Below are 12,257 nucleotides of genomic sequence, written 5' to 3'. Positions count from 1 at the left end.
TTTATGAATAAACACAACCAATGTTTTATATAGGATTTTCAATCAGCTTCTTTCTGACATCTTAAGGTATTATAAGCCATAACTATCTTTTGTTTTTACAGCTTTTACCACATAAAAGTGTTGCAACAGCAAAATGGTTGTTTCTAAAATATTTAACAATTTGCACTAACTACTCCTGGATATTTAAAATTAACGAATTATTGGCTAATAATAGATTGGGTAGATGAACTGAATATCATCAAGCCTTGTTAAGAAGCATTACGCCATTTAAATTTTATGTACGAAATGGCGATTTCACGTATGTGTTAAGCCATTTACGTTATGGCAAAACTTTTTTCAATTAGTCTTTTAAAATAGTTTTAATACATTAAACAGCAATTAATTGTAAAAAACATTTGTGAAATATTTTTATTAGATAAAAAAAAAACAGATAGTTAAATAAATTTTTTTCTATTTTCCACTTTTAAAAAATTTTCAACTTTAATTTATTTTATTATATTTAAATTAAATTTATAAATAATTATTAATAAATATATATCTATTTTATTAAACTTATTTAAAAAAATTTAAAACACTCCATTTTACATTTTTTTTTACTACTAAAATTTCAAAACTATGTTAAAGAAAATTAATTTTTTTAAAATAAATTTAATTCAAGTTACTTTAAAATGTTCGTATTACATTCAACTATATTGTTTATTTATTTATAGTTTCAAATCAATATTTTTTTTTTATCTTGTTACAAAAGTGCTAATATACAAAAGCGCTTAATGCACTTATAACTGCATATAAATGCATTGCTGGATAAACCATAATCAAGCCATAAGCAAAATTATTAGATTTATTAAAAATATTTTCGGGAATTTTTTAGTAAACTTTATATGACAAATTTATCAAAAGATGATTTTCTTAATTTTAAAACTGCTTTTTAACAAAAGGTTTTTTCTTAATCATTAACTTTGATTCATGAATTGATCATGGAATGAAGGTTGGTCAGAAATAATGAACTAGTGTATGAGTAGTATGAGAAGATATTGTTAAAGCCAAAATGTTAAAAAACATGTTGATAGTTTTTATTTATTTTTTGATCGTTAAGAAATTCAACCATAAACAATTGCCCCCTCATTAAAAAAAATAAATAAACATAAGACAAAAATTTAAGAAAAGCTTTAAGAAAAAATTAGTTTAAGTTTAGATAAAAGGTTTTTTAAAATGAGGAATTATTTTTTTAAACAGCATTCAAATTTTATTTGTAATTTTTTAAATAACGACATTGTTTAATTTTAAGATATATTTTATAAAGATAAAAACTTAAAACGATTTTTAATGCGGTTTCAAACTAAATTTGATTAAAACGCAGTATTTTAAAATATGCTTAATACGCTTAAATTAAGTGGCGTAATTTAACTTTTAATGATGTAAATATGTTTATTGAGTAAAGTTACATTTGTTTGCGTTACATTTTTCTGTTACGCAACAAAATCTCATAACAAGGCCTGATGCATAATAAAAATTACCATTTTACAATGTATGGATATTCACATCAATAATCTCGAGATTCCAATTGTTGTGTCATTTTTGACATGTTTGCTGCACTAGCAGTTACTACACTATAAACTTTGCAACATACTGTTTTTGTATTTATTTATAAAATTAATAACTACGCAAAATTAAAATTTTTACAATTTTTTATTAATTAAAAACTTTTTATTTAAAATGTTTTATCTATAAATTTATGCTAATCTATTTTGTAGTTATTTTGTATAACAAATACTTTTTCAAGAAAACACTGAAATAATTTAAAACATAATGTTAAAAACTATAATTTATTATTGATTTCATTTGCTCAAAAATAAATTTCTTTTAGGTTGAAGGTATTTCTACCAATATACTTTAGATAACAGATTTTTTAACTTCAATTTTCATGTGGTAGTGATGTAGTGGTAGAGCACTTGTCATGCAAACAAAAAGTTCTGAATTCAATTAATGCGCTCAACTTGTTTCTTCTAGCATCAGCTTTGTTTGTCAAGGTTTGTATTTTGGAGTTAAAGAGTTGAAAGAGGTTTTTAACCACCATGAGTAGCCTCTATAACTGAAGTGGCTTCCTTAGCTACTTAGTAAACTTGGGTAGACTCAGTAAAAAAAATTTTTTTTCATAGTTGCATTAAATATTTAAATGATTTAAAGTTACATAACTGTTGGCTAAATTTTAGTGCTGTACTCATTAGAATATAACAGGAAAAGTTGCGCAGCCTCTATGAAGGAAGCAAAACAAAAATCATTGAGTTGAGTCAAGAAGATCAAGCACTGATCATCATTGGCAGAAAACAATGAAACATAGGTTTATATCTACACCAGTCTAATAGATGAAGAAGAGGTAAGAGGCTGGTCAACAGGATTATTGTGCATACCCCTAAAGTCTTTGTCTGGGAGACCTTCAGCAAGACAGCAGCCGGATGCAGTTACCATTTGCCTAAGACGATTACTTTTATCAAAACAATATTTCCAGCCTTTACTCAACCAAGAGCCACAAGGCATCGTTATTTTGAGGCTTCAAATATATAGAACTTTACATCACATTTGTATAATTTCATTCTGATTAATTCCTTTTTGCATTTCATTTTGAAATTATTATAGAATATACCAGATTTTATTAATTCCTTTTTGCAGATTCTGATTAATTCCTTTTTGCATTTCATTTTGAAATTATTATAGAATATACCAGATTTATTATTCCATTTTGAAATTATTATAGAATATACCAGATTTTATTAATTCCTTTTTGCAGATTCTGATTAATTCCTTTTTGCATTTCATTTTGATTCACTATATGGCAAAATAAAGCTACAATAAAATTTAACAAAACCAAGTTATAAAAAAAACATAATAATTTTTATGTTAATAAACATTAAAAAAAAAAAGCCAATTTAAATTTATACCAAAATACCTTAAAAACATAATAAAGTTTTAAATATATTTTTCAGAAATTCTTTAAAACATTTATTTATTATTGATATTATATTAAATATAATTATTAGCTATTACATATTAGTTACTAATCTTAGTCAAATATACTTCAAATATATTTTAGAAAAAAAAAAAATTAGCCAAACTTAAATATTTTTTACATTGTTTTCTTGCTCTTGATCTTTTATGCTTATTCTGTAAAAACTCTTTGTTGCAAAAAATGTCTTAAAGATGTTTTGAAGAAAAATTTTAGTAATTTGTATAACTTGGTTATTTAGTCTTTTTTTTTTTTTTAAAAAAAAAAAACAACCTTGAAAAATTTTTTAATATTATTCTTTAGGAGTATTTGCAACATACAAAACCACATTCATAAAAATGAAACAAGCAAAAAAGTGAAAACTAAATGATTAAAAAAATAAATCCAATGATCATAAAACTCAAACTATCTAAACTTAACAACCTTTGAAAAATTCAAAACAAACAAAAAAATTAACACGAGCAAAGCAAAAGTTTCAAGTCCATCTATAAAACTAATATAATACCTGATAAAGGTAAAATATTTATTTGAACTTAAACTTAACTTTAATTTCAACAAACAAACCTAGACAACTAATAAAGTCAAAGCTAATCATTTATGCAAAGTTAAAAAAATAATTCTAAATACAAACAAAAGTAAAAGAGAATTGAATGGTTACATTTCTTAGATACTTTAAAATTGTATTTGAACAGATATACTTGAAATAATAAAAGATCAAAACAGTAAGAAAATAAAATAACTAAATAAAAAAATACAAATTTACATAAAAGAAACACAACAAAAAGATAGAACAACTCTTACATCATCATCTGGACCATAAGGTTGAACTCCCTGTGCATGGAACCGACCTGGTATTAAAGGTTTTCTTTCAGCATCTAGCCAACTTTCACCTAAGTCTGATTCAACTTTGTTTCTTTTATGCCATTGTATATAACAATAGACTGTCATGTATCCAAAAAGTATGACAAATCCAATGCTGAGCAATGCTAATATTGCTGCAGAAATTTCACTACTTGCTTCCATTCACTCAGGTGACAACTTAAAAAAAAAAAATTTTAAAAATATAGAATTTAAAGTAAATATTATGTATAATTTTATTTCTTTTGTAAAATATTTTATTAAAGTACAAATACCTTCAGATGATTTCAATTGTTTAATCTGTCATATTAAGTAATTTAAAACTTATCTATAAGTTAAGGTATGTACTTTTTTTAATACTCTAAGAGAGCTTGTAGCACCTCTTACATAAATCACTTAAGCTGTTTTGCAAACATTACAAAAAAAAAAAAAAAAAATCATAATTGTTTGATTTTGTAAAAATATTTTTAACTTCAAGTTAAAAAAAACAACTTTATACTATAAGTGATACAACTATTGAATATCACTACTATTGAAATTCAGTTTTGTTTGTTGTAAAAATTCTTAAAATTTTCAAAACAAACAAAACAAAAGCATAATAAATACAAATAAATAATAGATTGTAATAAATGTTTAATTTTAATATAATGCAGATGTTTTTGATTTATGTATATTAAAATTTGAAAACAAAAATAATAAAAAATTACCCCTCAGTTTTTCAGACTTTCTCATTATTGTAATTTTATATATTTAAAAACCTAAAAAATAACAACAACAACAACAAATAAACAAATGCAAAATAAAAAAAGGTTTTTGAGAAGTAAAGTAATTTTAAAATTATTACAAACTTTACTAAATTGATGTGATTCAAGAAAAAGTTTTGTGCTGGTAATTATTAAATATGGTAAAAACAATATTATAAAATTAAATTTTAAAGCTAGTAAAGCACAATAAAATAAATATTTTTACATAAAATTGCTTTAGAAAAAACTCACTGCAAAAAAAATGGTGCTAAATTAATCAATACTAAAATGCTTCCTTTTATTAACTTTTGTGTTTTTATCATTTAACAGTAAACATTAAAAACTCACTGCAAAAAAAATAAAAAAATTCCATAATAACATTTTAACAACAAAGCAAAAATTTTATTTTAACATTGTTTGCAAAAATTTTACATATCAACTAAAATGATTATACACCATTATATATATATATATATATATATATATATATATATATATATATATATATATATATATATATATATATATATATATATATATATATATATATATATATACATATTCTAAGTTTCTTCATAGCACAAAATGTATAGATGCTTAGAAATAAGAAATAATACTTTTATAATATTATTCAAAATCATTTTAATTTTCCAAGAAATTTTTAAACTAAATATAGTCATCCTAAAAATATTTTTCTTCTATTATATTCTACTTTCAAACAGTATAAAACAGTATAAAATATGGCATATAATGGTGAAAAAAGAACTATGTATGTGTTCTATACAATAACAATAGATTAATTGGTAAAGCTTCTTTTAGGGGCACTATTTACAAAAATCTAATATAACTGTTTTTGTTTAAAACTTTTTAAAAAAAAGTAATTTAAGTATTATAAATTTATTAAATCTGTGAAATACATAACTATTTCAACAAACACTAATATTTATAATATTTATGTTTATACTAAACTTGTAAAAGCCAACTTTGAAGTTTTTGAATCTGTTTTGACACCTGAATTTTACTCGTACCTCCTGTTGATGTATACTGATTAACACTTGATTCATAATCCCAAACTTTTTCAATATCAATATCAAAAACTCCATGTAACGTTGCCAAATCATTAAGGGTTAAACTATTTAAAGCAACACCTTTTTTCTCAGCCAAAATAACTGCTTTACCAGCAATTTCATGAGCTTCTCGAAAAGGTAATCCTTTTCGAACCAAATAGTAAGCTAAATCTGTCGAAAGCATACTAGAATCTAAAGATTCATGACATTTTTTTTCATTTAATGTAAGTGATTCTAAGGTGTCTCTAGAAATTGTTAATATTTCTTTTAATTTATCAACTGTATCAAACAAACATTCTTTATCTTCCTGTAGGTCTTTATTGTACGAACTAGGCAACCCTTTGCAGGTCATCATAAGCCCTGAAAAATTACCAAAAATCCGTCCACATTTTCCACGAATTAATTCTAAGCTATCAGGATTTTTTTTATGTGGCATCAAACTACTTCCGGTGCTAAAAGCATCTGCTAGAGTAATAAAATTAAACTCTTTTGTATTAAATATAATAAGGTCTTCTGCCCAATTACTAAAGTGAATCATGACCAAGCTAGACCAAAACATAAACTCAATTATGAAATCTCGATTACCAACACTATGCAAACTGTTATCTGTAACACTAATACAGCCTAATTCATCTGCTAAAAACTCTCTATCAATACCAAATGGGTTGCCTGCTAAAGCACCACAACCCAATGGTGAGACATTAACTCTTTCACATAACTGAGTTAATCTATCTGCATCATATTTAAATGACCATGCATGACTCATCAACCATTGACTCCATCTGATAGGTTGAGCTCGCTGTAAATGAGTATAGCCTGCCATTAAAATGTCAATCTCTTTTTCAGCTCTGTTTTGAAAAGTTTTAATTAATTTTATTAATAGTATTTTAATTTTCAAAATTTCTTTTCTGAGCCATAAACGCGTATCAGTTGCAACTTGGTCATTTCTACTGCGACCAGTATGCAGTTTTCCAGCAACATCTCCTATCAATTCTTTCAACCTTCGTTCATTTGCGGTATGAATATCTTCGTCAACAGATGGCTTTAAAATAAATTTATCTTGACACCATTCTGTTGCAACGGTATCCAATCCTTCGCATATCAATTTTCCTTCTTCTTCAGTTAATAAACCAACTTTAACTAATCCTTTTGCATACGCTACACTACCTAGCAAATCCTCTTCCCATAATCGTTTATCTATATTAATTGAGGAGTTGAAACGATTCATATCAGGATGAACTTTGCTTGTAAATCTGCCTCCCCATAACTTTCCTTTTTCCACGCTATCGTCTTCGATCATCTTTCATTAAATTCAATGTATATTCGATACTCTTCCTAAATGTATATTTCGATGTATATTCGATACTCTTCCTAAATATATTTCTGCGTAATCTATTTTATATACCCAAAAGTTGTACGAACAAAGTTCTGAAAAAAAAAATACTCTCAACGAAATAATCTTTAAAGACATACCTCGAAAACGTCGTTTAATACAATTCATTAGAGGTATGTGGGAAAAAAGCAGCGAGCGATAAGTATAATTCGCGTTACAATAGGCCTATTTATTTAATTCCGTTGCTGTAGTTTTCTATAGTTCGATAAGAAATCGTCAGTTATTGTCTTTTGTTTGTTAATTTTTAATGTTTGTCATCAATTGCATCAACAAAGTATTTTATATTTTCAAACTAAAAAATGTAGTTCAACAAAATTAAAAAAAACAAAACAAACAAATATAAGATCAGAAAACAAATGCATAATTTATGGTCAGGAAATCCGAGGGGGAACCGTAACCCAACATTCATAAATCTGTTAGACTAACTCAGTTATGATTGGTAAACATTTTTAGACGAATTATCATTAAATTCAAGCTCTAAAAAGTAAAATAAAATAAAAAAAAATTTAACAAGAAATTTTTAAGTGTTTTTGTTTTTAAAAAAACTACTTAGGGTTTTTTTTTTTCACTTTTATTGTGGTGTCCAACCTAATAGTTTAGTAATTGCGTGCGCAACATCGTTAAGAAAGTATAGAAAGCTGATAACAATAACAAATATGAAAAATTTTTCAATTAAGATTATTATTGTTTTAAACTGTATTGATTGTGTTGGTGTTGTTATAAGATATTGTGTAAAACACGCTCTATTCTATATTTAGCGTCAGCAAATTTTCTGTCATTGACTTTTTTTGATTTAGACTTTTTCAATTAAACTTCACTGAAAGAGACTAAAATTTAATTTCTAAATCACTCACATAAAAAACATTATTAATAATTCAAACCAAAAAATTTGAACTAGCGTAATGAAAAATAAACAAAAATTTGAAATGCAAGCCACAGATTTTAGTAATAAAATACTTCTTGCGCACGCGCACTAGAGACAAACAAATTAGTCAACAAGTACTAATGCAAAAACAACTCATTGGAAAACCTGAAACGGATTTTTTTAAAACTTTTTTGAATGGATAAGATAAGAGCCGGCACGCTCATATGCAATCAAAAAAATTATTATAAGATCTGTTTTTTTATAGCCCTCCATCTTGAGTATGAAATGGCTAAATAGTATTCGAGCAAAAGTATTTCAATGAGAAGTTGAATTTAATTCAAATTGAGCTTTAGAGTGCCAACATGTTCCGGTAAGTTCGTCAAAGCTTTTGGGGAATAAAAACGATTAGTTTGAACTAAAAGTCATTGTTTTTAATAATTTCGTATGCACATTGTTTATATGCACAAATCAAACACGGAACATGAGATTTACAGTGGGTAAAGTTTATAAATTAATGATCATCATAATTAATAATATAAATAGTATTTTATATCGAATTTTTATTAAAATTTTGCTATCGAAAAAAATAGAAAAATAAAAATAGTAAAAATAAATAAGAGAGATAAAAAAAATAAATCTTTACTTCGATTTCTAAACCCTTTTAAAACATTTAAATATGTCAAAGTTTATAGACATTCCTTTATATAACGAAGAGATAAAAATTTTTGAAAAAATTTCTCTTGTAAAACAAAGGTCATTCTTCTTCGCTATATAATTTTTTTCATAATTTAATTAGAGCAATTCAAGTCAGATATCTTTGATAGATACGTTCCAACTTATATCACTACTTGAGCTTTGGCGTTATTTGAATAAAAAATGTACTTATCTTTTGATTTAATGAAAATTTATATCAAATACGAGTATAAACGAATATAAAAACATGTCAAACGCCCAAAATGTAATAGAAACTATATGTTCTGAAAAAATTTTTTTTCGTTAAAAAATCTCGTTTACTTGGGCCTAAATATAAAAGCTGTAAATTCCTGCTTACTTTGAACAAACTCTTTACCAAGCTCCACTTGACATCCCTCAATAAATCCTTCAGATAATATTTCAGACATTTTAAAAGTTACCTCGCCGTCAACTTTTAGTCGAGAGAACGGGTCATAACGCAGCAAAAATATTAATAAATATGTTGTCTTAAGTTCCAATCGGTCAAGTCTAAATTCTATACTCTTTTTTATAACCGCTCGCACTGGCCGACGATATCCTGGATTTCTATAAGTTCGAAAACGATAAGGCGAAACTTGTACGTCTACGTATGTTTCGGATGAGTTAATTTTGCCTTTCGTTTTACTATCCAAATGTTTTATAATTAGTTTTAGAATGGATCTAAAATAATAATGAAACAAAAATAATATAAAGTAGTATTTAACATTTGTTTAAGTTTGAAATAAATACCTTTGCTTGTCGTACTGAAGCAAAATTTTAATCTCGTGTTTTTTCTTTAGCAACGTCTGTTGTGGAGACGGATATTCATTTTGGACATGTAAGTAACCATTTTCAGAGATTGGGAGATCCTTTATAAAAATTATTTAAATCATTTAAATATTTTTATTTGTATAAAATATATTTACATACTTATATTTAATTTTACGAATATTTATATTTAGTTTTACGTATCGTTTGCCAAAATAACATACATTTTACGAATCGTTTGCCGTTTTAACATATAAGAACACGTATGTAGAATCATAAAAGTTTGAAAAAAATTACTGAGTGGTTTTGATGTCAAAAAAAAAGTTTACAACCAGAGAGAATTGCAGGAAGTTTCGTACCCAGCGGATTAAAATTGTTTTGAATAACTAAATAAACATTTTTTTTTTTAAATTAAATTTTAGACATTCAAGTTGACTTATTTTGGAAAAAAATATTATACTACGTTTACATAATATTATAAGCGAGAAGTACCAAACCCCCCTCAACAGTAAAAACTACTTTTTTAAAGGATTTTGAGTGAAGACAATAGGCCAGGTGAATAAAAAAAAGCAATTTCTTTTACTCAGCGTTTTTGGAGTAATTTCTCAGCTTTACGAGAATTATTAAACGAAAGTTATAACTATAATGAAACTATAACGATAATTAAAAAGCTGAACAATTATTCCAAAAACGCTGAGTTAAAGCAACTGCATTTTTTATTCGCCCGGCCTAATATGCTTCGCGTTAGAAATTTTTTGTTACCGGTAGCTTATTTTTCTTAAAAATTGTTTAACATTAGTGTAAGAGTATTTGGATCCATTCATTTAGAATAGAATTCTATTTCTTATATTTAAAATCCTTTGAAGATAAACCAAGACTTTATATCTTCAAAATCTTTAAAAAACAAGACTATTTATAAAAACCAAAACTAAAAACATATACTATATAATATAAAGTTACAAAACTATATATATATATATATATATATATATATATATATATATATATATATATATATATATATATATATATATATATATATATATATATATATATATATATATATATATATATATATATATATATAGGATAACCTGAACATTTGGTTGAACCATGTCTATCTCTATCTCTTGCTTTCCTTGAATATCATTTAAAGTCTCAAAACTATGTACTATACTAGAAAATCCAGGATCAGAAGATAGTAAGGAGCTGTCTTTAGAGCCTGAGATATTAGATAATAGCTCTTGTTGTTCAGCCAAATCAATTTCATCGGTAGATTTTTCATGAAGCTTGTAGATTTTAAATAAGACGAAAAACAGTAAGAAAATAACGACAACCAATACGATAATAATAACATCAAAATAGAGTTTCATATTGTTTGCTCAACATTACAATTTTTTTTTATAAAACCTGAAAATGACAAGAAAATATAACACAAGATGACAAATCGTATTAAATAAAAAAGACGAAAAAAGTTTTAATTTATATTTAAGGTAATTTTCAATAGATATTCCGAGTAGCTCGGTAAACAAAGTTCTAAAAAATGCAATCAATGACAAAAAAAAAATTCTGACATCAAAACATAAAAGACTACGCGTAAATAAATACTTATACGCTAACTATTGTTTTTTTAAAAATCATAAAATAACAAAGCAGTTTTTTTTTCTCAGAAATGCCAACGTCATTTAACTTTTCAAAAACTTTTGAAATGTATTATAATATAATAAGGCACAAATCTTAACTATCCTTAAATTGACTAAACGTGCGTTTTAAAATATTTTTGTTTATATTTTGATCCAACTTACCGAAAAAAATGCGCGTGACACTCGTTTATGACACGAGTGTGTAACTTTTTTAAACTTTTCATGCCTAATAAAAACAAAACTTATGATGAATGAAATAGGAATTACGCTCCTCGCAAGAACGCAATGACAAATAACCAGCATTAAAATGAAACAGTAATACCAATATCTGCGTATTAACATATTTGCTTTTTTTAATAATAACAAATACACAATAGAAATCAATGTAATCGATTAAAACGATTAAAACGCATACTTAATTTATCTTCTTGTCACTAAACTTTCTTCATATACATAATTTCACTGCCAACTAAACTTTATTTGAAAACGTTTTCGCTTTTACAAAGAATGTTGTACTTTTAACCAAAAACAAACAATACAATTTATAAAATAAACAACAAACTGGTGGATATTTTACAAATTAATCTAATTAACTTTTCGTATTTCTTGCAAAAAATGTCTATTATAAGAAATATAAATTTCTTTCCTTTCATATAAACAAACGCTTGAGAAATAAACTTAAATATCAGTGAAAAAATACGGATTTTAGCGTCAATGTTAGACGCACGCACGGAACGCCTTAACAACCCCAATATTCTTATTTCTTTTTGAGTCCTGGTGATTTCTTTAACAAGTAACTAAACAATACTTGCAAGAAATAATCTTATTAAGTTCTATCTAACAATCAAAACTATAAGAGAACTGTAAGAAGTTATCGGATATTCTTGTCTATTGAAAAACGTTTTTGTCATTGTCAAGTCAAAACATTGTATGTTTGCATAACATTTAAAATATGCATTTCTTTTTAATTATGCATTTTTTATTAAACTTTTTTTAATCGTGTATTAGCTAGAAGGTATTCGAAATAACGCAACATTTGTATAGAAATTTTTTATATAGATTAAATCAGAAATAAAAATTATCATCATCAAATACTTACATACATGTTCAAAACCATATGGTAAAATATGTAATGGAGATAAATAGTATGAATTAAAAAGATTGATCACACTAATTAGAACGACAGCAAAAAGAAAAGAAATCAA

At 25.3% G+C, this 12,257-nt stretch overlaps 3 protein-coding genes across 5 annotated transcripts in view; all 3 read right to left on the bottom strand.

Annotated features, from left to right (window-relative positions):
- Window positions 1–7,241, bottom strand: part of LOC100208397 (uncharacterized) — a 28,184-nt gene extending 20,943 nt beyond the window's left edge. Inside the window, exons 1-3 of one of the 2 annotated variants that reach the window (XM_065809034.1) lie at window positions 7,146–7,241; window positions 4,570–4,620; window positions 3,806–4,042 (exon numbers count right to left, since the gene is read on the bottom strand). In XM_065809034.1, the coding sequence (XP_065665106.1) occupies window positions 3,806–4,027 (222 nt within the window). In that variant the 5' untranslated portion in view covers window positions 4,028–4,042; window positions 4,570–4,620; window positions 7,146–7,241. Of the gene's footprint in view, window positions 1–3,805; window positions 4,043–4,137; window positions 4,404–4,569; window positions 4,621–7,145 lie in introns of those variants that run through there. The other variant, XM_065809035.1, reaches the window with a different exon arrangement.
- Window positions 5,487–7,107, bottom strand: LOC100211900 (argininosuccinate lyase). The gene has a single exon (XM_065809033.1). It carries the CDS (start codon window positions 6,970–6,972, stop codon window positions 5,569–5,571), a length of 1,404 nt encoding a protein of 467 aa, XP_065665105.1. The 5' UTR covers window positions 6,973–7,107; the 3' UTR covers window positions 5,487–5,568.
- A 1,098-nt stretch (window positions 7,242–8,339) lies between the features above and the next one.
- On the bottom strand, window positions 8,340–11,743 carry LOC100198719 (uncharacterized). Of its 2 annotated transcripts, none has more exons than XM_065809031.1 (4): window positions 11,468–11,743; window positions 10,504–10,819; window positions 9,392–9,510; window positions 8,340–9,322 (listed from the first exon to the last, which is right to left on the bottom strand). In XM_065809031.1, exons 2-4 carry the CDS (start codon window positions 10,780–10,782, stop codon window positions 8,941–8,943), a joined length of 780 nt encoding a protein of 259 aa, XP_065665103.1. In that variant the 5' UTR covers window positions 10,783–10,819; window positions 11,468–11,743; the 3' UTR covers window positions 8,340–8,940. The 2 variants fall into 2 exon arrangements, with proteins under 2 accessions (XP_065665103.1, XP_065665104.1); XM_065809032.1 differs by lacking the exon at window positions 11,468–11,743 and adding an exon at window positions 11,215–11,233.
- Window positions 11,744–12,257: the final 514 nt, after the last annotated feature.

The sequence above is a fragment of the Hydra vulgaris genome, chromosome 11 (assembly GCF_038396675.1).
Source record: "Hydra vulgaris chromosome 11, alternate assembly HydraT2T_AEP".
In the NCBI taxonomy this organism is placed as follows: Eukaryota; Metazoa; Cnidaria; class Hydrozoa; order Anthoathecata; family Hydridae; genus Hydra; species Hydra vulgaris.
Note: the sequence above shows the minus strand (reverse complement) of the source record. Positions and strands in the feature narration are given on the sequence as shown.